The sequence below is a fragment of the Corythoichthys intestinalis genome, chromosome 9 (assembly GCF_030265065.1).
Source record: "Corythoichthys intestinalis isolate RoL2023-P3 chromosome 9, ASM3026506v1, whole genome shotgun sequence".
Lineage (NCBI taxonomy): Eukaryota > Metazoa > Chordata > Actinopteri > Syngnathiformes > Syngnathidae > Corythoichthys > Corythoichthys intestinalis.
In genome coordinates, this window is record NC_080403.1 from 52646358 (window position 1) to 52668949 (window position 22592).

Consider the following 22592-nt stretch of genomic DNA (forward strand, 5'->3'; position numbering starts at 1 on the left):
TCGATCACACCATAGTTCCTCTTACAACTGACATTCATTTATTTGTCACTGTTAAACTATGGACACACATTTAGAAAATACAATCATGACAGAGCATACAATAATGCTATAAAGTAAATCAAGAGACATATTTTCTTACAAAAACATACCTAAATGGCTGCACAATAATACCGAAGGAAATAAGGTCCAAATCTTGAAAATGGCAGCTATTAGTGGCACCGGTCCAGCGTTGAAAATGAACGCTGCTCAATAAGGTGGCAGGCTATTATCGAGCTAACAGGGGGCATCGCTGAGCCTGCACTGTTTACCCTTTATCTGCCTTCTTGTAATGTTAACTTCCGTACACCCCCGCTTCCCAACATGAAAGCAACGCTTGAATCTAACAGAATGAGCGCTGGCAAGTCCAAGTGCAACAAAGGAAAGCCGACCGCACATATAGTATAATGAAATACCAGATATGCATAGCAATTAAAAATCAACCATTTAGATTGAATAAATAACAAAAAATGAACGACAAATAATATACTGTACTTAGCATCAATGCTCAGTTGGCAGATGAGACGCTGTTAGAAAAAAGAAAAAAAAAAACGACTGGAGGAAAAAAAAAGTCAAAATCATGTAAGTCGCGTACGTCAACACCCAGAAAACTACCTGTATATTTTATCTGATGTATTTCTATGCTATATAACTCGTTTTACATCAAATGATGATGTGTAACCATCTGATAGTGATGATGCTCTGTCTGAATCGAATCAACTGAATAAACTAACTACTGAATTATGAACTAATCTACTGGACCTAATCAACATAACGAGCACATTACCACGATCGACAATGGACTATTGGGAAAATGAACAATCAGAGGGGATGGTTACTATGAAAAAAAACAACAAACTTGTAATCACTACGAAATCTGAATGTCAAAAACTGATATTCGATATTTTCTGCGTCCTATATGGTATACTGGGGACGGGTTTCAATAAGCTGCAGCTTCTCCCGTCGGCCCTTTTCGGGTTGAATTAATTGTAAACACATATAACGCACTCGAAAAACTTGGCTAGAGCTCTAATTAATTTAAAACTTGCTCTTGACACCTTGTGGTCTAGTTCAATCACTACCTTCCACAATGGCGAGCTATAAGTTTACTTTTTTAATGAAATGTTATTCTCGCATCACCAGTTTTGCCCAACATTTGTCTTATCAGTTATTGGCTGCACGCATTTTTCCCTGAAGCTCGTCTTGTGAACGACCGACAGTGCTGTCCTGCTCTTCACTTTTCAGATCTGGTTCAAATAGGAAGGGTAGAACTGACGACATGTTGGGAAAGCTAACGAGTGACACGCTGGAATTTCGGCAACGGGACCAGTGACGTCATGCACTGCGACGTAACAAGAATGGCGACCTATCACTTAAAATAATTTTACAAACTTTATTAAAACAAAAATATTAAGAGGGGTTTTAATATCAAATTATTATAACTCATACTAACATTTATCTTTTAAGAATTACTTGTCTTAAAAATAGAGGATCCCTTTAATCTGTCCCAATGAAGCCCAAATCTCAATATGGGGAAGGCAGGAGACAGGGCACCCATGAAGCCATGAAGTTTTGAACCAACTCGCTGCAAAGCTTCATTGCTTCAAAAAGCTTCATTTGGCAATCACTGCTCCCTTGGGGGAGACAGTCGACCTCTGCTGCCACATGCTGTCAACACTGTTGTCATCCAACATGCCTCCTAGCATGCATTGCAGCGCTACAGATGTAAATAACAATCAAAATTCATGTTCTGTGCTAATTATTTCTTTAGTTACTGATCCATTTGTTTCATTAATTGGTAGTTACTGTCATATCTGTATGCCTTCTCAGTTGTTTTTTCTTTCCAGCATCTGATTCAGCTGGATGGGCGGGGCCGTGGCCGCACACCTGTGGCGCATTAGGAGCGCTCACTATTTAAGGATTCCTGTCACCGTCTGCGAGTGTCGGACTATTGCATATGCTTGTTCCTGCCTTGCTTACCGCTGTGTGCTCATCGTCATCCTCGGTGCCTTCCGACGTTCTTCGGTCGTGTTCTGGTTTGATCTTATTTACTTTTGTGCTCTTCTGGTTTTTGTAGTTAGGATTTTGTACTCTGTTATATTCACGCCATCTTGGGTGCTCTTTTAGTTATACTTGTTATATCCGCGTTTTCTAGCGTGCGTCCTAAGTTGTACTTGTTTTATCCGCGTTTTCTAGCGTGCGTCCTCAGTTGTACTTGTTATATCCGCGTTTTCTAGCGTGCGCCCTTTGTTATACTAATTAAACACAAACATTTGTTCTATTGATCTCCTGGTCTGTGTTTTTGGATCCACATTAACGGCTTGCCGTCATAACAGAATAGTCCGACCATGGATCCCACAGACTCGGAGGGTATTCGCCACGCGCTTGCCGGTCATGGTCATATGATCAGCAAGCATGAACAATCGTTAAATGAACTAGTGAACGTGATCACCGCGCTAACCACTAGAATTGAAAATATGGCCCCACCTGCACAGTCCGGTGGCGTAGGTAACGCTGCCGCGGCGCCCGGTCACTCCGCCCCGTCTCCGGTTGTTCCACCGGCTGCTTTCCGGGAGCCAGTGTTGCCACACCCCCATCGTTACGAGGGAGAACCCGGCGCATGTCGACAATTTCTGCACCAGTGCTCCCTTGTATTTGACCAGCAGCCATATACGTTCGCGAGTGACAGGTCCCGTGTAGCGTATACCATGAGTCTCCTCGCCGGTAAAGCGGCCACTTGGGCAATGGCGGTAAGCAACGCTAATCCCGCAATCCGTCAGTCATTCGAGACTTTTAAAACAGAGTTTGTGAGAGTGTTTGATCACCCGGTTAGAGGCAAGGAGGCAGGCAGCCGCCTGCTGGATTTTTTTCAAGGCGAGCTTAGCGTGGCGGACTACTCCATCCAATTCCGCATTTTGGCCGCGGAGTGCGGTTACGATGAGGCGGCGCTGTGTGGAATTTTTCGGAGGGGGCTGTCGTCTGCGGTGAAGGACGAGTTGGCGGCCCGGGAGGATTCTTCGGGCCTGGAAGACCTTATCTCCTTGTCCGTGAAGTTGGACAATCGACTGAAGGAGCGCGAGAGGGAACGAGCCTTGGAGCAGCGGGGCCGTCGTGGGTCGTCATCGCGGTACGGTCCGGCAACGTTACGTGCAGACGGCTTCGTCGAATCACCATCAACCTCTACGCCGACGCGGAGTCCGGTCCTGGCGGGGGAGGAGCCAATGCAACTCGGCAGCGGTCGTCTTTCTACGGAGGAGCGGCGGAGACGGATGAGGGCGGGCTTATGTCTTTACTGTGGCTTGCCGGGGCACCACGTTGCCGCCTGTGACGCGATCTCTTCACGTCGTCCTGGATCTTCGGCCCCTGGGGTTCCTCTCGCCAGAGGGGGGACCAGGTTCGTACATTATGGCAATCAGTCTAATGATTTGCCTCGCAACGAGTCGATTGAACTAAAACAAACTCGAGGTGAAATGAGACTGCAATTGCCGGGAGAGGTTTCGCATGGGGGGGGTTAATTTTAGGTTCACTGCTTTAGTAGATTCAGGGGCAGATGAATGTTTTATAGACCAGAGTGTTGTTGATGCTCTTAAATGCCCATTAATAAGACTCTCTACTCCTAAAAAGGTTCTAGATCTCGATGGGCGACCCCTGGCGGACGTAAGGTTTATAACGCCCCCGCTTAAAACAAAGCTGTCCGGGAACCATTTTGAGGTTCGTAGCTTCTTGGTTATGCCATGTAAATCGGCTTCGGTTGTGCTAGGGCTCCCCTGGCTAAAGATGCATAACCCTAATATTGACTGGACTAAAACACAAGTAGTGACTTGGAGTTCCTTCTGTTACGCGCACTGCTTACGCTCGGCGTGCTTACTTCCGGATCAAGCCCAAACAGTTGCCGAGCCTGTAAATTTAGTAAATGTTCCTGCCGAGTACCATGATCTCGAACAGGTTTTTAGTATAGACCAGGCTAAGACCCTGCCTCCGCACCGCCCTTACGACTGCGCCATTGACTTGCAGCCCAATGCCCCACTACCTAGCTCGAGGTTATATCAAATTTCTAAACCTGAGCAGGAGGCTATGAGAGATTATATAACCTCTTCCTTGGCAACTGGCCTAATTCGCCCTTCGTCCTCACCGTTGGGAGCGGGGTTTTTTTTCGTTGGCAAAAAAGATGGGGGTCTTCGGCCGTGCATTGACTACCGGGGCCTTAATGAGATTACTGTTAAAAACAAATATCCGCTGCCATTATTAGATTCGGCCTTCGCACCGTTAAAGTCAGCCACCATATATACCAAGTTAGACTTGCGCAGCGCTTACCACTTGGTTAGGATTCGGGATGGAGATGAGTGGAAAACCGCTTTCAAAACCCCGCTCGGACATTTTGAATACCTAGTCATGCCTTTTGGTCTGACTAATGCACCCGCTGTTTTCCAGAGCCTCATAAATGATGTGCTTCGTGACATGCTAAATGTCTTCTGTTTTGTTTATTTAGATGACATCTTAATATTTTCTAGAAACTTGCAGGAACACCGCCAACATGTCCGCATGGTCCTCCAAAGGCTTCTGGAGAATAGGCTGTTTGTCAAGGCCGAGAAGTGCGAGTTCCACCACGGGTCAATGCAATTTCTTGGTTTCATCGTCGAAAAAGGGCAATTACGGCCTGACCCAGCCAAAATTCAGGCAGTTGCAGATTGGCCAACCCCCACTTCACGTAAGCAGTTACAAAGGTTCCTCGGGTTTGCCAATTTTTATAGGCGTTTTATCCGGAACTATAGTATGAGGGCCGAGCCCCTTACCAGGTTGACCTCTAATAAACGCCCGTTTGTGTGGTCCTCTGTGGCGGAAGCCGCTTTTGTAGGTCTTAAAAGGGCATTCACTAGCTCACCTGTCCTTGTTCACCCTGACTCAGATCTTCCTTTTGTGGTCGAGGTTGATGCGTCGAGTTCCGGAGTGGGGGCCATCCTATCCCAGAGGTCTGCAGTCGACCAGAGACTACACCCCTGCGCATTCTACTCCCGCCGCCTCACCCCCGCGGAGGCAAATTATGACGTCGGCAACAGGGAGCTGCTCGCTATAGTTCAGGCTTTACAGGAATGGAGGCACTGGTTGGAGGGGACGGAGGTGCCGTTCCAAATACTCACCGACCATAAGAATTTGGAGTACCTCCGGGCTGCCAAGCGCCTCAACACACGCCAGGCCCGTTGGGCGCTGTTCCTGACACGTTTCAACTATGTGATTACTTACCGTCCGGGATCACGCAACGGGAAGCCCGATGCCTTGTCAAGAATTCATGAACCGGTGGAGGAAATGTCTTCAGAGGAGCCTGTTGTTCCAGAGAACCTGATCATCGGCGCACTCCGATGGGAGGTTGAGCGGCTAGTGGAAGACTCTCTACGGGGTGTTAGGGTGCCCGGAGGCTGCCCTGCTGGCAAACTTTTTGTTCCGGACGCTCAGCGTGCAGGTGTGCTAAAGTGGGGGCACACCTCGAAGTTTGCCTGCCACCCGGGTGTGTCCCGCACGTTCTTCCTCATTTCCCAGAGGTTTTGGTGGCCGGGTATGCGAAAGGACGTCATGGACTACATTTCTGCGTGTTCCATCTGCGCTCGGGGCAAATCGGCCCATCAAGCTCCAGCAGGACTTCTGCGTCCGTTGCCTGTTCCATCTCGTCCTTGGTCCCATGTTGCACTCGATTTTATTACTGGCCTTCCACGCTCAAGGGGATATTCCGTCATCTTGACAGTGATTGACCGATTCTCCAAGATGGCGCACTTCGTCGCTCTCCCCAAGTTGCCTTCAGCTCTGGAGACCGCTGACCTGCTGGTAACACACGTTTTTCGAACCCATGGCATTCCGTCTGACCTAGTTTCTGACAGGGGACCCCAGTTTGTGTCTCGGGTTTGGAGAGCATTCTGCAAAGCTCTGGGGGCCACGTCAAGTATGTCTTCCGGCTACCACCCACAGTCCAACGGACAGACAGAACGGGTCAACCAGGAGCTGGAGGCTGCCCTCCGTTGCGTTTGCCAACTGCATCCGGCCTCCTGGGCCTCACACCTGCCTTGGGTGGAATATGCCCACAACACCCTCATTAGCTCAGCCACTGGGAGGTCGCCTTTTATGTCGGCATACGGGTTCCAACCACCACTGTTCCCTTCTCAGGAAGCCGAGGTCGTCGTGCCGTCCGTCCAAGTGCACCTGCGGAGGGCCCATAGAGTCTGGAGGGACGCTAGGGCTGCACTAGTCCGCACTGCAGCCCGCAACCGCCTGATTGCTGACCGCCACAGAAGACCCGCTCCGGTCTATCGTCCGGGCCAGATGGTCTGGTTATCAACGCGGGATTTGAACCTTGCTGGGACTTCCAAGAAGTTGGGCCCTAGGTTCGTGGGCCCTTTTGCTGTGGACTCTGTGGTGAACCCCGTCGCGGTCAGGCTACAGCTTCCCGGTTCAATGAAGATCCACCCAGTCTTCCACGTGTCTCTGCTCAAGCCGGTCTCCACTAGCCCCCTGAACCCTCCACCAGTGCCTCCTCCTGCCCCTCGCGTGGTTGACGGTGGGCCGGTATATACGGTGCGTACTATTCTCGATTCTAGGAGGCGGGGAAGGGGGGTGCAGTACCTGGTCGACTGGGAAGGTTATGGCCCTGAGGAGCGCCAATGGGTCCCCCGCTCCTGGATCCTCGATCCATCGCTTTTGCGGGATTTCCACTCCCTTCATCCCTCGAAACCAGGTGGTCCGCCAGGGGGCGTCCGTTGAGGGGGGGGTTCTGTCATATCTGTATGCCTTCTCAGTTGTTTTTTCTTTCCAGCATCTGATTCAGCTGGATGGGCGGGGCCGTGGCCGCACACCTGTGGCGCATTAGGAGCGCTCACTATTTAAGGATTCCTGTCACCGTCTGCGAGTGTCGGACTATTGCATATGCTTGTTCCTGCCTTGCTTACCGCTGTGTGCTCATCGTCATCCTCGGTGCCTTCCGACGTTCTTCGGTCGTGTTCTGGTTTGATCTTATTTACTTTTGTGCTCTTCTGGTTTTTGTAGTTAGGATTTTGTACTCTGTTATATTCACGCCATCTTGGGTGCTCTTTTAGTTATACTTGTTATATCCGCGTTTTCTAGCGTGCGTCCCAAGTTGTACTTGTTTTATCCGCGTTTTCTAGCGTGCGTCCTCAGTTGTACTTGTTATATCCGCGTTTTCTAGCGTGCGCCCTTTGTTATACTAATTAAACACAAACATTTGTTCTATTGATCTCCTGGTCTGTGTTTTTGGATCCACATTAACGGCTTGCCGTCATAACAGTTACAGAATTTGGTAACACTTTATTTGACAGTGTCAACATAAGACAATCATAATTATGACATGACACTGTCATGAGCATTAATGAATGCTTATAACTAGGGCTGTCAAAATGATCGCGTTAATGGGCGGTAATTACTTTTTTAAATCAATCACGTTAAAATATTTGACGCAATTAACGCACATGCCCCGCTCAAACAGATTAAAATGACAGCAGTGTCATGTCCACTTGCTACTTGTGTTTTTTGTCTCCCTCTGCTGGCGCTTTGGTGCAACTGATTTTATGCACCATGAGCATTGTGTAATTATTGACATCAACAATGGCGAGCTACTAGTTTATTTCTTGATTGAAATTTTTACAAATTACATTAAAACGAAAACATTAAGAGGGGTTTCAATATAAAATTTCTATAACTTGAACTAACATTTATCTTTTAAGAACTACAAGTCTTTCTATCCATGGATCACTTTAACGGAATGTTAATGTTAATGCCATCTTCTTGGTTTATTGTTATAATAAACAAATACAGTACTTATGTACAGTATGTTGAATGTATATATCCGTCTTGTGTATTATTTTTCCATTCCAACAATAACTTACAGAAAAATATGGCATATTTTATAAATGGTTTGAATTGCGATTAATTACGATTAATTAATTTTTAAGCTGTGATTAACTCTATTAAAATTTTTATTCGTTTGACAGCCCTACTTATAACAGATGTTATTCAATGTCATCAAAAAAATGATCTCTTTTAAATGGAAGTGAAAATTCAAGATGGACATAAATGGAGTTAGTGCCGTGACTTTCTGGATGACAATTAATGACACCTGTCATAAGCATTAAGTAATGCCCATGATAGTGTCATGTCATGATTATGACGGTCTTATGACAGTCTTATGATGCCATTGTCAAATAAAGCGTTACTTATTAACCCAAATGAATCAACAAATAAGCCTCAGTGGACTACAAACCGCAGGATTCTAAATGGGGGATAAAAGTAGCCCGAAAATTACGGTAACTAATTGCTCTTACTTTGAGGTATATGGGTGTTGAACTGACATAAAAAATTATGGAAATAATTTGCACCTGATAATATTGCTTTAATCAGCATTTAGCAATTGTGTCCTTTTAACATAAAGCACACGTCTAGTCAACATTAGGCATTCATGTTGCGCGAACATAACACACTCTTGTTGAGCCAACATAAGGCACTCATGTTCACCCCAAAATACATGTTGAACCGACCTTAAAGAAACAAATAATCTGCACCTGATTAAATTGCTTTCCTTCAGCATTTAGCAATTGTATTCTTTTAACATAAAGCACACATGTTGAGCCAACATAAGGCACAACTAGGGCTGTCAAATTTATGCGTTAACGGGCAGTAACTATTTTTTAAATTAATCACGTTAAAATATTTAACGCATGCACGGAACGAACCACTCCCGCATTGCCGCAAACAGACTACAATGGTGCCGTTTTACGTATATACAGAGCTAAGGGGCAGTGACAAGTAGGTGGAATGGATACAGGGGTTCATTTGGGCCGTGCTTTTAACTCATTCACTCCCAGCCATTTTCACCGGAGCAAGGCCCTTCGCTCCCGGCCATTTTACTGGATTTTGACTGATTTTGCACGGCCCACAAAAAATTCTGTTCTATTGCTATATAAACATGGAACCCACCAAAAGAAAGATTAGACTCTCTTCTTTCAGCAGAAAAAAAAGTAAGTTCATACGTTATTTCATTCTTTAGAAATCAGCATTAGAAAATAGCTTAGTTTGAGCATTTTTCCAATTTCTGATGAAAAAACGGAGAAAATGAGCTTTTTGTAAACGCAAAAATTTCAAACATAATTTTGACTTTAACACGGCTATTTTTAGCTTCAGTGACATCCCAAACATCTGAATAATGTTTTCCTTTTACAAAATAACATGAACAACCAGCCAAATAGAGCTTTTCATAGCAAAGTAACAATTTATTCACACTTACCTAACTGAGAGATGACGTTTGGTGGCTGCGACAGCGGTTAAACTTTTCCCTCATTGCCGACTGTCTCGTAAAGATGGATTTTTTTTTAAGTCTTTTTTTGTGGTGACCACTGTCTCGTTCACCAGGGGAACTTATGTTCCTGGGGGGGAACTGGTTTGGCCGTGCGTGTTTCCGTGCAGGACCCTCGAGCGTGCGGTGGAAGTGAGCAGCAAGCTGCGGAGGGGCTCTGCTAGCTTCCCTAATAAAGTTGTACTGTTTGAATTGAGTTGTGGGCTCTTAACAAATGCGCTACTGCCCTCAAGTGGCCAGTTTTATTGCTTTAAAATGGGTTTTGAGGCTTGTTTTTTGTTTTGGCGATAGATCGAAAGCTCTAGATGCTTCTTGTACAAAAAAACGCAAAAGACGTATAAATACGTAATCGGGACACTGAAGCATTTGGAAATAGAACGTATTTATACGGTTCCGGGAGCAAATGAGTTAATTGCCAAAAGCTTTGGAGTTGATCTTTTTCTTAACACCCTGCATTGTACACAACGCAGAGAAGATATATCATTTGCAGTCACCACACACAGTCATGGTTGCCCCAATTTCCATCATGCATTTGGGCAGAACAGTTTAGTCACTACAGTATCATTTACTGAAAGCTCAACAAATACACTAGATGGCGATATTTAGTCACAATATACAAACTCACATTTATCTTTTAAGAATCTATCTATGGATCCCTTTCACAGAAAGAATGTTAATCATGTTAATGCCATCTTGTGGATTTATTGTTATGATAAACAAATACAGTACTTATGTACAGTATGTTGAATGTATATATCCGTCTTATCTTTCCATTCCAACAATAATTTACAGAAAAATATGGCATATTTTAGAGATGTTTTGAATTGCGATTAATTACGATGAATTAATTTCTAAGCTGTGATTAACTCGATTAAAAATTTTTAATCGTTTGACAGCCCCATTTTTTGGCCGTCAATGGCATCAATTTATATATGCCTCAATGGAATCCACATTGGCATCAATAGTAGCGACATTCATGATAGTCAATGGCATTGACGTACATAGCTGTCAGTGGTATTGACTTACTTAGGCACCAGTTCAATGTCAATGGGCTATAATGGTAAGTGGTCAAAAATCACAACCACCTATGTTTTCCTGTCATTGAAAATGAAGGAGAAATGCTTGCCATTAAAAATGAATGGAATTCCGGTCATTTTGATATTCAAATGGCGCCGGTCGGTCAAACGGTTCCGAGTCTCCAGTGCGCCGAAAAAACGTGGATAATAAGATTATGAAAGGAAGAAATAAAAATAAAGTTGAGGAATTTTACTTGCTGGGCTTGTGCCTTGCAAAGTCCCATCTAATAAAAAAAAAAAAAAAATCACTTTTCACGAACAAAATCATAATTAAATGGTGACGGTTATTGGGCCGGCCGGCTCTACCAATGAGGTGTCACTTATTTTTTCATGGAGTTGGCAACCCTACTTTTAAATCTCGCGAGAAATGACGAGACTATTGCAATTGGTTGGAAAGGCACGTTAACATTATGTTGCATCAACATGATCTAATCTAGCTACTCATTCATTGTTCATGTTTATGTATGGACTGCATGATGTAATCATGCTCACCTAGGAAACATGATGTGTTCTTGCTGAAAATGCACATTGTCTTTTAGTAAACTTTACAACCTACCGGAGTCATTTTTTTGAATGTAACTAAGTTCCTAACTCAAATAGTTTTGGGAGAATTTGTAACTGTAATTATTTTAATTACTTTTTTTAAAGTAAGATTAACAACACTGACAACGACAAACGTCCAATTCAGTGGCGCCACCACGGGGTGGCCAGGGGTGGCCACGGCCACCCCTATAAACTGGTTGGCCACCCCACTGGCCACCCCACTTGCCAGTATATCGTTAGATTGTTGTAGCATCAGTTATGCATTTCATCCCAAATGAATGCATTTATTTTGTTTCGTTAAATGTAGGGCTGTCAAATTTATCACCGTTAACAGCCGGTAATTAATTTTTTAAAATTAATCACGTGAAAATATTTATCGCAATTAACGCATTTGCGGTACAACTCATTCACGCATTGCCGCAAACAGCCTACAATGGCACCGTTTTACTTATATACAGAGATAAGAGGCAGTGCCAGGTGAGTGGAGTAGATACAAGCATTCATTGGGGCCGTGCTTTTAATTGGCATAAGCTTTGTCATCTCTCCCACAGCAACTATAAATATTGTGGGAAGCGACGTGGGGAAGAATGACAGGGGTTGATATTTTTCTTAACACCCTGTAGTGTACCCAACGCAGAGAAGATATAGCATTTGCAGCCACCACACACAGTCATGGTTGCACCACTTCCCATCATGTATTTGGGCAGAACAGTTAAGTCGCTACAGTATCATTTACTGAAAGCTCAACAAATACTCTAGATGGCAATATTTAGTCACAATATACAAAATCACATTTATCCTTTAAGAATTACAAGCCTTTCTACCCGTGGATCCCTCTTACAGAAATAATGTCAATAATGTTAATGCCATCTTGTGGACTTATTGTTAAAATAAACAAATACAGTACTTATGTACAGTATGTTGAATGTATATATCCGTCTTGTCTTATCTTTCCATTCCAACAATAATTTACAGAAAAATATGGCATATTTTAGAGAGGTGGTTTGAATTGCAATTAATTACCATGAATTAATTTTTAAGCTGTGATTAACTCGATTAAAATTTTTAATAGTTTGACAGCCCTAGTTAAATGTACACCTTATGCCTAATTTATACATAACACAATAAAACAGAATTGTTGTGGAACTCAAAATGTTGACTGGACAGTTATGGACTATGCACATTAAATCATTAGTAACATCAAATATTACACAATACACCAAACAATAATGTAATGAATACCTGAAATTATGGCTTTTAGTTTTGGTGTGCCACCCCAAGATTTTAAGTGGGCCCATCTGGCCACCCCTATGAAAAATTTCTGGAGGCGCCACTGGACTTGTTCATTCAAACTAGGAAGGCTGGCTGTGAATGTTCATCTTTAACTGCCATTGACGGCGCTAGACGTCCACTCCACTTTGACTGGTAAGCGGCCAGCCCTTCCATTTAAATAGATTGGACGTCTTGCACCTTCAGTGGCAGCCAATGAGTTAAAGGAGTGCTTTATCAAGAGTTAAATCCTAACTGGTTGGCTTTGTGTTTATTTTGCTCACCTGATAATCATAATCAAGAAGATCAACACATTTTAATTAGCTTGTTAATGTGTCCCAATGGAGCCCAAATCCCAATATGGGGGGGAAGACATGAGACAGGGCACCCACCTGGAGCTCAGTGGGGTGACCACTTTTCGGAGGCCCACCCTTCCAGTGAGCGTGTCAATCAGGATTAATGCCCAAAACCCCCCTCGTTCTCCTCCTCCCCCTCCCCTCCCTCCTCCTGCTCCTTTGCAGCCTGCCCTCGGCTCGGTTCCACGCTCCACGTTCGTATAAAAGCGGCGCACGGCGGTTTGCGGAGCGCACAAGAGTACGGTGCGTGAGCCTCGAGGCGGGATGACCGAGCGAAGCCGCACTCCGACGACGTCACCGAATTTGGACGCGTCAAGGTGCGCGTGAGCGAAGCTGCAGGTGACACTTTTGGAAAAGAACCGAGAACTTTTCGCCATGGAGCTGGGGAGCGCGTGTCGGGTACTCCTCTTCCCGGTCCAAATGCTCTTCTACGTGCTGCGTTCCGCGGTGTCGCGGCTGGTGCCGAGCAGACGGAAGCAGCTGACCGACGAGGTGGTGTTGGTCACGGGAGGGGGACGCGGCATCGGACGGCACCTGGCCAAGGAGTTCGCCAAACAGGGCGCCAGGAGGGTAAGGCAAAGAGACACTTGTTACGCTTCTTTTCGGGGTTATACAACAGCGGGGGTCAGGCGGAGGTTTGATGACCGATTGCAAGCGTGAGTCGCTTCATGGTGGGAAGGGCTCAGGTGGGTTTTGACGTGTCGCAAATGTTTTCAGTGAGTCACCTGGCTAATCCAAGGCTTCACTTTTGATTGACATTGGCTACGTTTACATGGACAAAATTACTTTAAACCGTTTGCAATTCGGATTCAAATTATGATTCAATGCTGTGTTTTCATCAACACAAAATCTTGATCCGATTAGAACTTTGTGTCCATGCATCACCTTTGATTGGAACATTTTGGAATACTTTGACATGCGCGCTTAACCAAATATACCTGAAGTAGAAACAGAAACCATAGCGACTCAATTAGTGCTGCAACGATTAATCTATGAGCGCGATTAATTCGATTAGAAAAAAGATTCGAATTAAACGAATACTCGAAGCAGCAAAATTGAATTAAAGTGGCGTTGTAATGGTTTTTGTTCAAAGTGATTGCATTTAGTTTTATTGATTTGGGCGGCTACACTGCCCTTTCCTGGCAACAGTGAATAGGAAATAACTCATTTCACATGGCTGAATCCAATTAGCAAATTAATCGACAACTATTTTGATAACCAATGAATCATTTAGGACCATCTTCACCTTGAATCTTGTCAAAAAACCTTGGAATTTATAACAGACATATAACTTCTCAGTTGTAAATATTATTAGATTTCTTCATTATATTTATGTTAAGTCAAAGTAGGACATGAACAAAAATCTGTTTTTATTTTGGAAAACAACAATTCACATTTTTGCCTATTTTTGGACATCTTAAGCCTCTTTCACATATGCCTAAACACAGTTTAATTCCCAGGATTTGAACGGGCAGCCCTTGTATGTGAAGGTAATTTCCCGGGTCGACTCAAACGGAGATTACGCGGACATTTAATGGGCCGCGTCTTATTATAATGTCCAGTACTTTCCTGGGACAAGGCGTATGTTAAAGCAAGTGTTAAATTCCTGGATCACAGCACGATGACTGATGATGTAAATATCATTGCGGGCCGTTCGTCACTTCCTCTCTCTTTGCAAGACGAAAAGTGGTTAACAAACATCGCAATTATTAACATAGCAAGCTGGAAATGGCTAAATTAAACTAAATACATAACGAAATTAAATAGCTACTGGATCATAGAGCTGAGAAAGAGAGTCCATCGTCCAATTTTGAAAATGTGTGGTTTATTTTGTTGCCGATGTTAGGGTCCGCAACTGTGGAAACAAGGAGTACCTCAAAGCAAAAAAACAACAGGGATGCGTTGAAGGGTTTATTAAATACAAACAAAAATACACGCGATCGCGGAAAATGGGAATAACACAATGGGTCCATGACAGTAGGTCGACGGGGATCAATAATACTAACCTAAGTGTTAGGCAGAGAAACGATAAGACACCAAAGCAAATACACTCAAATACCAGCACAATGTACAGGATTTCAAAACAAGTGAACAAGCTAGCAAATGCACGAAATTCAAGAGTACAAGGTGTCAAATGGCGCCAAGCAAGTTAATATCTCGGCACCCTTCTCTTGGCTTGCTTGGGTTTAAATAATGTCTTGATGAGCTTGAATTGGCTGCAGTTACGACGTCGGCAACGCTCTCATAACCGGCTTCGTAACAAAACGCAATTTGACCAACATTGTGACAGCTGATGCCGACTAAAAATGACGTAATGTCCAGGTTATAAAATCGCGCCAGCAGCCCTCCCCGCACAGAGCGCGTCAGTTGGCAACACGGGACAAATCTGTGAAAATGTCCAACCTGCGTAATTTCTGGGTTATCTCTACATGCGTGAAAGCAACGACACTAGTAAATCCCGCACACAGAAATTTACCGGGATATGTTTGTGAAAGGGGGTTTATTGTCTAAACTAGCTTCATAATAAGGCTGCAACAACTAATCAATTCAATCAATAAATAAATTAGTTGCCAACAAATTTCATAATTAAAACAATTGTAGACTACATTTAACTCAGGAAGCTGTAATAAAATATTATTTTTGAAGGAAGTAGTCATCGAATTTGTCTTCATTGTTACTTACAACTCGGGCTGCAGCTATTGCTTTTTTTATTAGTTGATTAATCTAAACTCCATATACCTTATCATAAAGTTATTTTGAATAGTCAAGTAATCAGAATAGGAAGATTTAATGTATTGCAGAATATATTTTAGCAGATGTAAATATTTCTTCAAGCTATACAGAATTCCACTGTCATTTAAAAATGAATTAAAATACCTGAGCTTAGCCTCATATGGTATATATATATAAAAAAAAAAGGGAAGATTTAAGTACAACAAAAGAACAATTGGCTAATTTACATAGCAAAAGTCTGCTAGCTTAAATGCTATGAAATCTTCACTTTTTTTTAAACAATGCTCTTAACCAATCGTTCAAACTCAAATTCCCACAAAAAGTTGCAAAATGTACCTCTAAATTAAATTACGAAGGCATTAAAAAAAAAAAAAAAAAAAAGCTCAAACAAAAACTTACCTTATGTTGTTCTTAACAGGGAGCAGCTGGATTGAGCCATGTTACATGAGTTATGTCATATTCACTGTAACCACTAGAGGGCAGCGTATCCACCCAAATCAATAAAACTAAATGCAAGCACTTTCAAAACAAATCATTACAACGCCATTCTAATTAAACGAATACTCGAAGCTGCAAATTTTGATTCAAAGCTTTTTTTTCTAATCGAATTGAGTTAATCGATTAATCGTTGCAGCACTACTTACAACATGCCTCAGACAACTTAAGGTAAATTGTGAAGGTTGTTGGAAAAAGTGACATTTATCTGATTAATCGACAAATCGTTTAATTAATCGTCCGATTATAAAAAAAAAAAAAAATCCATTAGTTGCAGCCATACTGTGTTCTATTCCATTTCTGTGCTACTACAGCCAGGACTTGTTACCAGTCAGTTGTAGGGCTCGTAAACCATTCACCCTCACATTCACAGTGGTTACGTATGCCCGTAACAATCAAAATCCACTTTCGGTTGACGATCATTGATATGGACGCTTACCAGACACCAGTAGTTTACAGCAGGCAAATCGAAATCCGGCCCTCCGAAGCCACTGTAGTCGCAGGTTTTTGTTCCATTTGATCCTGCACAGACAGTTTCAATCAACTGATTACACTTGTGAGACACCCGATTGGTGTCAAGGTGTCCTCTTGACAGGCTGGAATGAAAATCTGCAGCTACTGCGGCCCTTTGTGGGATCATTTGAACACCCTGGAGTACAGTATAATGAGATCAGACACATGAGCTGTGTTAACATTTGCATCTAAAGTTTCTTAGTTGGTTCTTGGATTGAAAACTGGAGAATTCCTACTGTGGATAGCGCGGATTTTCTTAATGAAGTAACCCTCAGGAAAAAAACGCACTTGCTGAAATTAGTTTCGAAGGAACTTTTGGCCTGTCAAGTAGGTCAGATGAAGGTGTCACAATGACACCCTGCTAAAATCGTGGTTGTGCCTTACAGTGCATGTGACACGAAAAAGTGTGTTTATTTCATAATATACGCGGTATTTTATGCTCCTCAACGATATGGACCGCTTGGATGTGTGTGGAAGCGATCGCTATATTTATTTAGTTTTTTTAATCCCGCGCCATGAAAATGAGTGAGTTTCGGCTTCGGTCTTGCATTGAGGAGGAGGGCGCTGTGACGTGTACGGGAGAAGGACTCCTCTTCACTATACAGCCTACTGTTGTGTATGAGGGCTAAGGATTCAGCTGATTTTTCGGATTAATACGTTTATTTTTCGCATCACGCCAACCAAACGGCTGCAGAAAAATCTTGCTGTATTAGGGCGAGGCGTGTGCGCCTTTTTGGAGTTTCAAATGGTTCCCATTCACCGTGGATATTGGCCAAAACAAGCCCTACTACTGTGGGACCACTGGACTTACGAGGAAGTGAGTAAACATCTTGTTTTGTATTATTTCATACAGCGATTACAAAGTAAACACTACAAACTTTCTTTAAATAAAGGACTACTTACGTTTGATCATTCATAGGCATGTAAAAAGCTCTCCTCATGCACATTAGCTGCACGTTAGCTGCACAACAACTGCAGCCGCCCTCCTGTAAATTGCTCTCCGCCGGGCGGTTTGCCGATCCGCGAAGACAATCGACAACCCAGTCGTCATGTCAAATAATCCGGGCTAGTTATGTGTGATTTTCCGCTTCGAAGACTTTGAAACATCACTCGGTTCGGGTTAGCATGTCGGCTAGCTGTCACGTCTCTTGGTTTGTTTACGTTCTCCGAAGCCGGGGAAGGGAAATGACATATGTCCGAGTTAGGTGTCATAAAATATCGTTCGGGAGGTGTGACAGTAAAGGTGAAGTCGACAGTTTTGACCATTATGGAGTAATTTTGCCATGTCGTCCTGAATAAGAGCATTTTTATTATTTCATATTCCATTTAGCACAAGACTGTTATTTGTCATGACCATGCCATTTATTTAGCAGTTGGGGAAAATACTTGGATAAAAAGAATATCCTGTAAAAATATTGAAGCGACAGAAACAATGACATTTTGCAGATCTCTTCATCGCGTTTTCCTCGTTGTGAATAGTTCCCCCTCGACGGGCTGACTGGTCCTTCTCAAACCATTTATTTAGCTACTGGGGAAAAATATTTGGATAAAAAGAATATCCTGTAAAAATATTGGAGTAGAGAGACTGAAACAATGACATTTTGCAGCTCTCTTCGTCGTGTTTTCCTCATTCTGAATAATTCCCCCTCAACGGGCGGTACAGTAGAACCGATGAGCCCAGTCTCCCGCTGATGTCATCCACCTGTTGGGGACGCTCGAGCCCTAAAATGGTAGGCGTGGCTAACCGGCAGATTAAAAGACGAATTTTTCGTCATCTGCGCTATGCTAAATTGTTGTATATAGTCGAATCGTCTCAAAATATATTATTCTAATTCACATAATAATGCTATTTAAGACTTTTTTTTTTCCTCCTGTCGTATGCTCTTTAAGTGTGGGCACCTCACGATACGATACGATTTGCGATACAATGCTAACGATAATGATGATCTCGCGATATAGCGATACAACAATTATCGATAACAGAAATCAAGCTCTTTTCATCCTTCTGATGTAAATTGAGTTTATCACTAGTAGACATCCAATTCATTTGAATTGGAGGGATGGCAGCGAATGAAAAGTCATTGTTAAAAAAAAATTACCATGAATCTTCTCACAAATCCAATAAACTGTTTGAATTTACAACAAATAATTTTGCCTTTTAATTTTCTAATGTGAAAACATTACCCACACACATTCCCACACATTACCCAACACATACCCTCTGTTCATTTCACAGTTTCTATTTCGGTTTTCATGTCGACATTCTCGTTCTATGAAATCCTATGAAATCATACTATTTTCATGGTGTAAAATGTGATGCAAATGTTGTTGTTTTTTATGTAAACACAGTGCATGGTACCCGTAAGTCTCTTGTACTTCCACATACAAACTGAGAGTCAACCTTCCACCAAGAAAAAAGTTTCTCCCCCCAACAGATTGATGACTAGCTGTTGAAAAAAATGGAATAAAGCCAGTAAATTGGGGACTAACCAGTCCAAAAACTGGTCTAATATGTCACTTTGCCTGGATTTAGTCGGTGTCCATAAATAGGGCCTTGCGTGTCTTATCCTTCACCGAACCCCTGGGGTTTGATCGAACCCAGGTTAAGAACCACTGGGATAATTAGAGGTGTGAAAAATTTCCGATTCTTAGATTATTCGCAATTGGGCCGTGGAAGATTCGAGAACGATTCACAAACATCCAAATTCCGATTATTGAAATATGCCAAGTAAAGCGGAAGTAAAACACACTCAGCGGTCTTCGGGACGCAATGAGGAACGGAGCGACAATAGCTAAACATCATGCTTCTCATTACCCGGCCCCTCGGGTAATGCCAATGCTCAACTCACGGCTCTAGCTCAACTCATGCCACGAGATTAAAAAAAACACAACATACCTGACTGCTGCTGAAAAGCTGCTACAAAGTACATCCACATAATGTTACGGTAGATATCATTTATATAGGACTAGATGGAATATAGATTCTTTAGCGTTAGCAGCACATCTACAGAAAGCTAGATGCGTGCGTTAGTAAACAGCCGCCATCTTAAAGCAGTACACTTCCCTGCAACGCTGTTGTAGCGAACCTTCCAAGGGAATCTAATTAACTTTTTATCTAAAATACTCCTAAATCGGTAAAATATTGACTTGAATCTATCTTTAAAATAGTTTTAAAACTTTCACATGTCGAAAGTAGACAAAAGGGAAATTATGGAATAACGGGAGCAATTTTAACAACTTTAACGGTTGATTCACAACATTAAATTAATTGAATGTAGTTTAAAGCGGAGTTTTTTATTTACTGTTATTTATGTATATTAGTTTACTGTTATATGTTAACTTGATACTGAAATTGTAGTTTGGTTTAGCCTGAGAGTATTTTTGAACAATTTTGGAACTAATGTACAAAACATTTAAAAAAAAAAAAAAAGGAGGGTGTGCATCAATAATCGTTTGATAATCGAATCGGAGCCTCTGAATCGTAATCGAATTGTTAGGTGCCCAAAGATTCCCAGCTCTAGGGATAATTGTTATGTTCACTGTTTGGGTGATGGCCTTTCCTAAAAATGTCAACCGATATATCAGGTGGCCTATATATGGACTTTTTCCAACATTGGCCATCAGCCGATTAACCCAAAAAAAGCAGATAAAAAATGATTTTTATCAGGCATCAGTGTGGGCAACTGTGGCCACCACTGACTGAATTTAGGACCCCGGAAGGACCCTGCAGCAACTTGCAGGCAGGCTGCTATGGAAAGCTTCAGGCTTACCTGGTTTGTAGATATTGTAAGATTTTTTTTTTCTATCTTGCATGAGAGAATTTGCAACACTCTAAATGTAACTCGTAGCAATAGCATTAGCATGGCAAGCATCCTCTTAAACTCTAACTTGTCGCAAAGTCCTGATGGGTTTAATTATTTGGAAATAATGTACTGTTCTTGCTGAGTGTGTCATAAAAAGAAGTTCTGCGGTCATTGGTTTGGTAGCACTAGACCGAATTAATCCTTTAAATGTCAGGTCATTGTTGTAAATTTGAAGCTTTTGAAGTGATTTTATCTTTTAAAAAATGTCTTTTTAAATCCATGTGCTTTAAAAAATAAAATAAAAAAAAAAGTATATCGGCAATCGGCTGAACAATTTTTATTTTTTATTTTTTTTTAGATATCGGCATCGGCATTTGAAAATCCCATATTGGTCGACCTGCAGTTTAAATACATACAACCCCAAACAAAATGGAATCACCTGTCTTGGTGAGCACTCACTAGGACATTTTATTATGTAGAACAAACTCAGATAAAAAGCTTGAAAAAATAATGAATTAGTTCAAAAGTGCAACTCCTTGGCATTCAGAAACACTAAAAGAAATTAATATAAAACATTGTGGTGGTCAGTAAATGTTACTTTTATAGAGCAAGTGCAGGGAAATAAATATTGAATCACTCCATTCTTAGGAAAAAAATATGAAATCACTCCATTTTGAGTAGAAAATACAGACACACCCAGTCAATTTCCTTGCCTCAGATTAGATCTGCTCGTTAGTCAGCAGTTAAAAACAGTGCAGTTATCACACCTTGGAGGGCTGCTGGACCAAGTGGAATCACAAGACTCATGGCTCCAACAAGAGAAATGTCTCTTAAGACCAAGGAGAGGATTATCAAACTTCTTGAAGAAGGTAACGGTATACGTATGGTTGCCAAAGATTCACAGTCAGCTGTATCAAAAATCTGGACCAAGTACAAACAGCATGGCAAGGTTGTTGAAGTTAAGCGTACTGGTAGACTGAGGAAGACATCCAAACGTCATGACAAACAACTAAAGGCCATATGTCTTGAAAACAGAAGATGTACAACAAGACGAAGAAGAAATGCAGAAAGCTGGAGTCAAGGTATGTGACAGAACTGTGCAAAATTGCCTAAAGGAAACGGGATTTTCATACAGGAAAGCCAAAAGGAAACCATCATTGACACTTAAACAAAAAAGAACAAGACTGCAATGCGCTAAGGAGAGGCAATCATGGACTGTGAATGACTGGATGAAGGTTATTGTCAGATATGAGTGAAGAATCTGCATTGAACAAGGTGATGATGCTGGAACTTTTGTTTGGTGCCATTCCAGTGAGATTTACAAAGATGACTGCCTGAAGAAAACATCAAAATTCCCTCAGTCCTTGATGATATGGGGCTGCATGTCAGGCAAAAGCACTGGGGAGATGGCTGTGGTTAAATCTTCAATAAATGCACAAGTTTACATTGAAATTTTAGACAGGTGTCTTAAGCCTTCAATTGAAAATATGTTTGGGGATAATGAAATCATTTTCCAAGATGACAATGCATCATGCCACAGAGCTAAAACTGTAAAAGCATTCCTTGGAGATGGACTCATCCAGTCAATGTCATGGCCTGCAAATAGCCCAGATCTCAACCCTATTGAAAACCTGTGGTGGAAATTGAAAAAAAAAAATGGTCCACTGCAAGGCTCCAATGTGCAAGGATGATCTGGCAACTGCAATCAAAGAGAATTGGCACCAAATTGATGAAGAATACTGTTTGTCACTTAAGTCCATGCCTCAGAGACTGCAAGCTGTTATAAAAGCCAGAGGTGGTGCTACTAAATACTAGAGATGTGTTTCGATTGTTATTTCATTGTTTGTTTCTCATGAGCTGTGTGTTTGTGATCATTGTCAAGCTGAAAGACCCAGCCACGTCTCATCTTCAAAGCCCTTTGCCGATGGAAGGATTTTTTCACTCAAAATCTCTCGATACATCGCCCCATTCATTCTTTCCTAAACAGCCCCAAAGCATGATGTTTCCACCCCCATGCTTCACAGAGGGTGTGGTGCAATTCATTATTCTTTTTCCCCCAAACACGAGAACCTGTGTTTCTACCAAAAAGTTATTTTTTGGTTTCATCTGACCATAACACATTCTTCCAGTCCTCTTCTGGATCATCAAAATGCTCTCTAGCGATCCGCAGACGGGCCTGGACGTGTACTTTCTTCAGCATGGGGACACATCTGGCAGTACAGGACTTGAGTCCCGGGCGGCGCATTGTGTTACTGATAGTAGCCTTTGTTACTGTGGTCAGTAGGCTGACTGTAGGTCAGTCACTAGGTGCCCCCGTGTGGTTCTAGGATTTTTGCTCACCGTTCTTGTTATCATTTTGCCGCCACGTGTTGAGGAGGGAGTTGAAAGTCCGTGTTGCCCAACGACAGCCCCAAAACAT

At 42.4% G+C, this 22592-nt stretch overlaps 1 protein-coding gene across 1 annotated transcript in view; it reads left to right on the forward strand.

The window, feature by feature from the left end:
* The first annotated feature begins 12819 nt into the window (after nucleotides 1–12819).
* dhrs3b (dehydrogenase/reductase (SDR family) member 3b) overlaps nucleotides 12820–22592 on the forward strand; it is a 34299-nt gene continuing 24526 nt past the window's right edge. Inside the window, exon 1 of the mRNA XM_057847133.1 lies at nucleotides 12820–13199. Coding sequence (XP_057703116.1) covers nucleotides 13005–13199 — 195 coding nt within the window. The 5' untranslated portion in view covers nucleotides 12820–13004. The remainder of the gene's footprint in view (nucleotides 13200–22592) is intronic.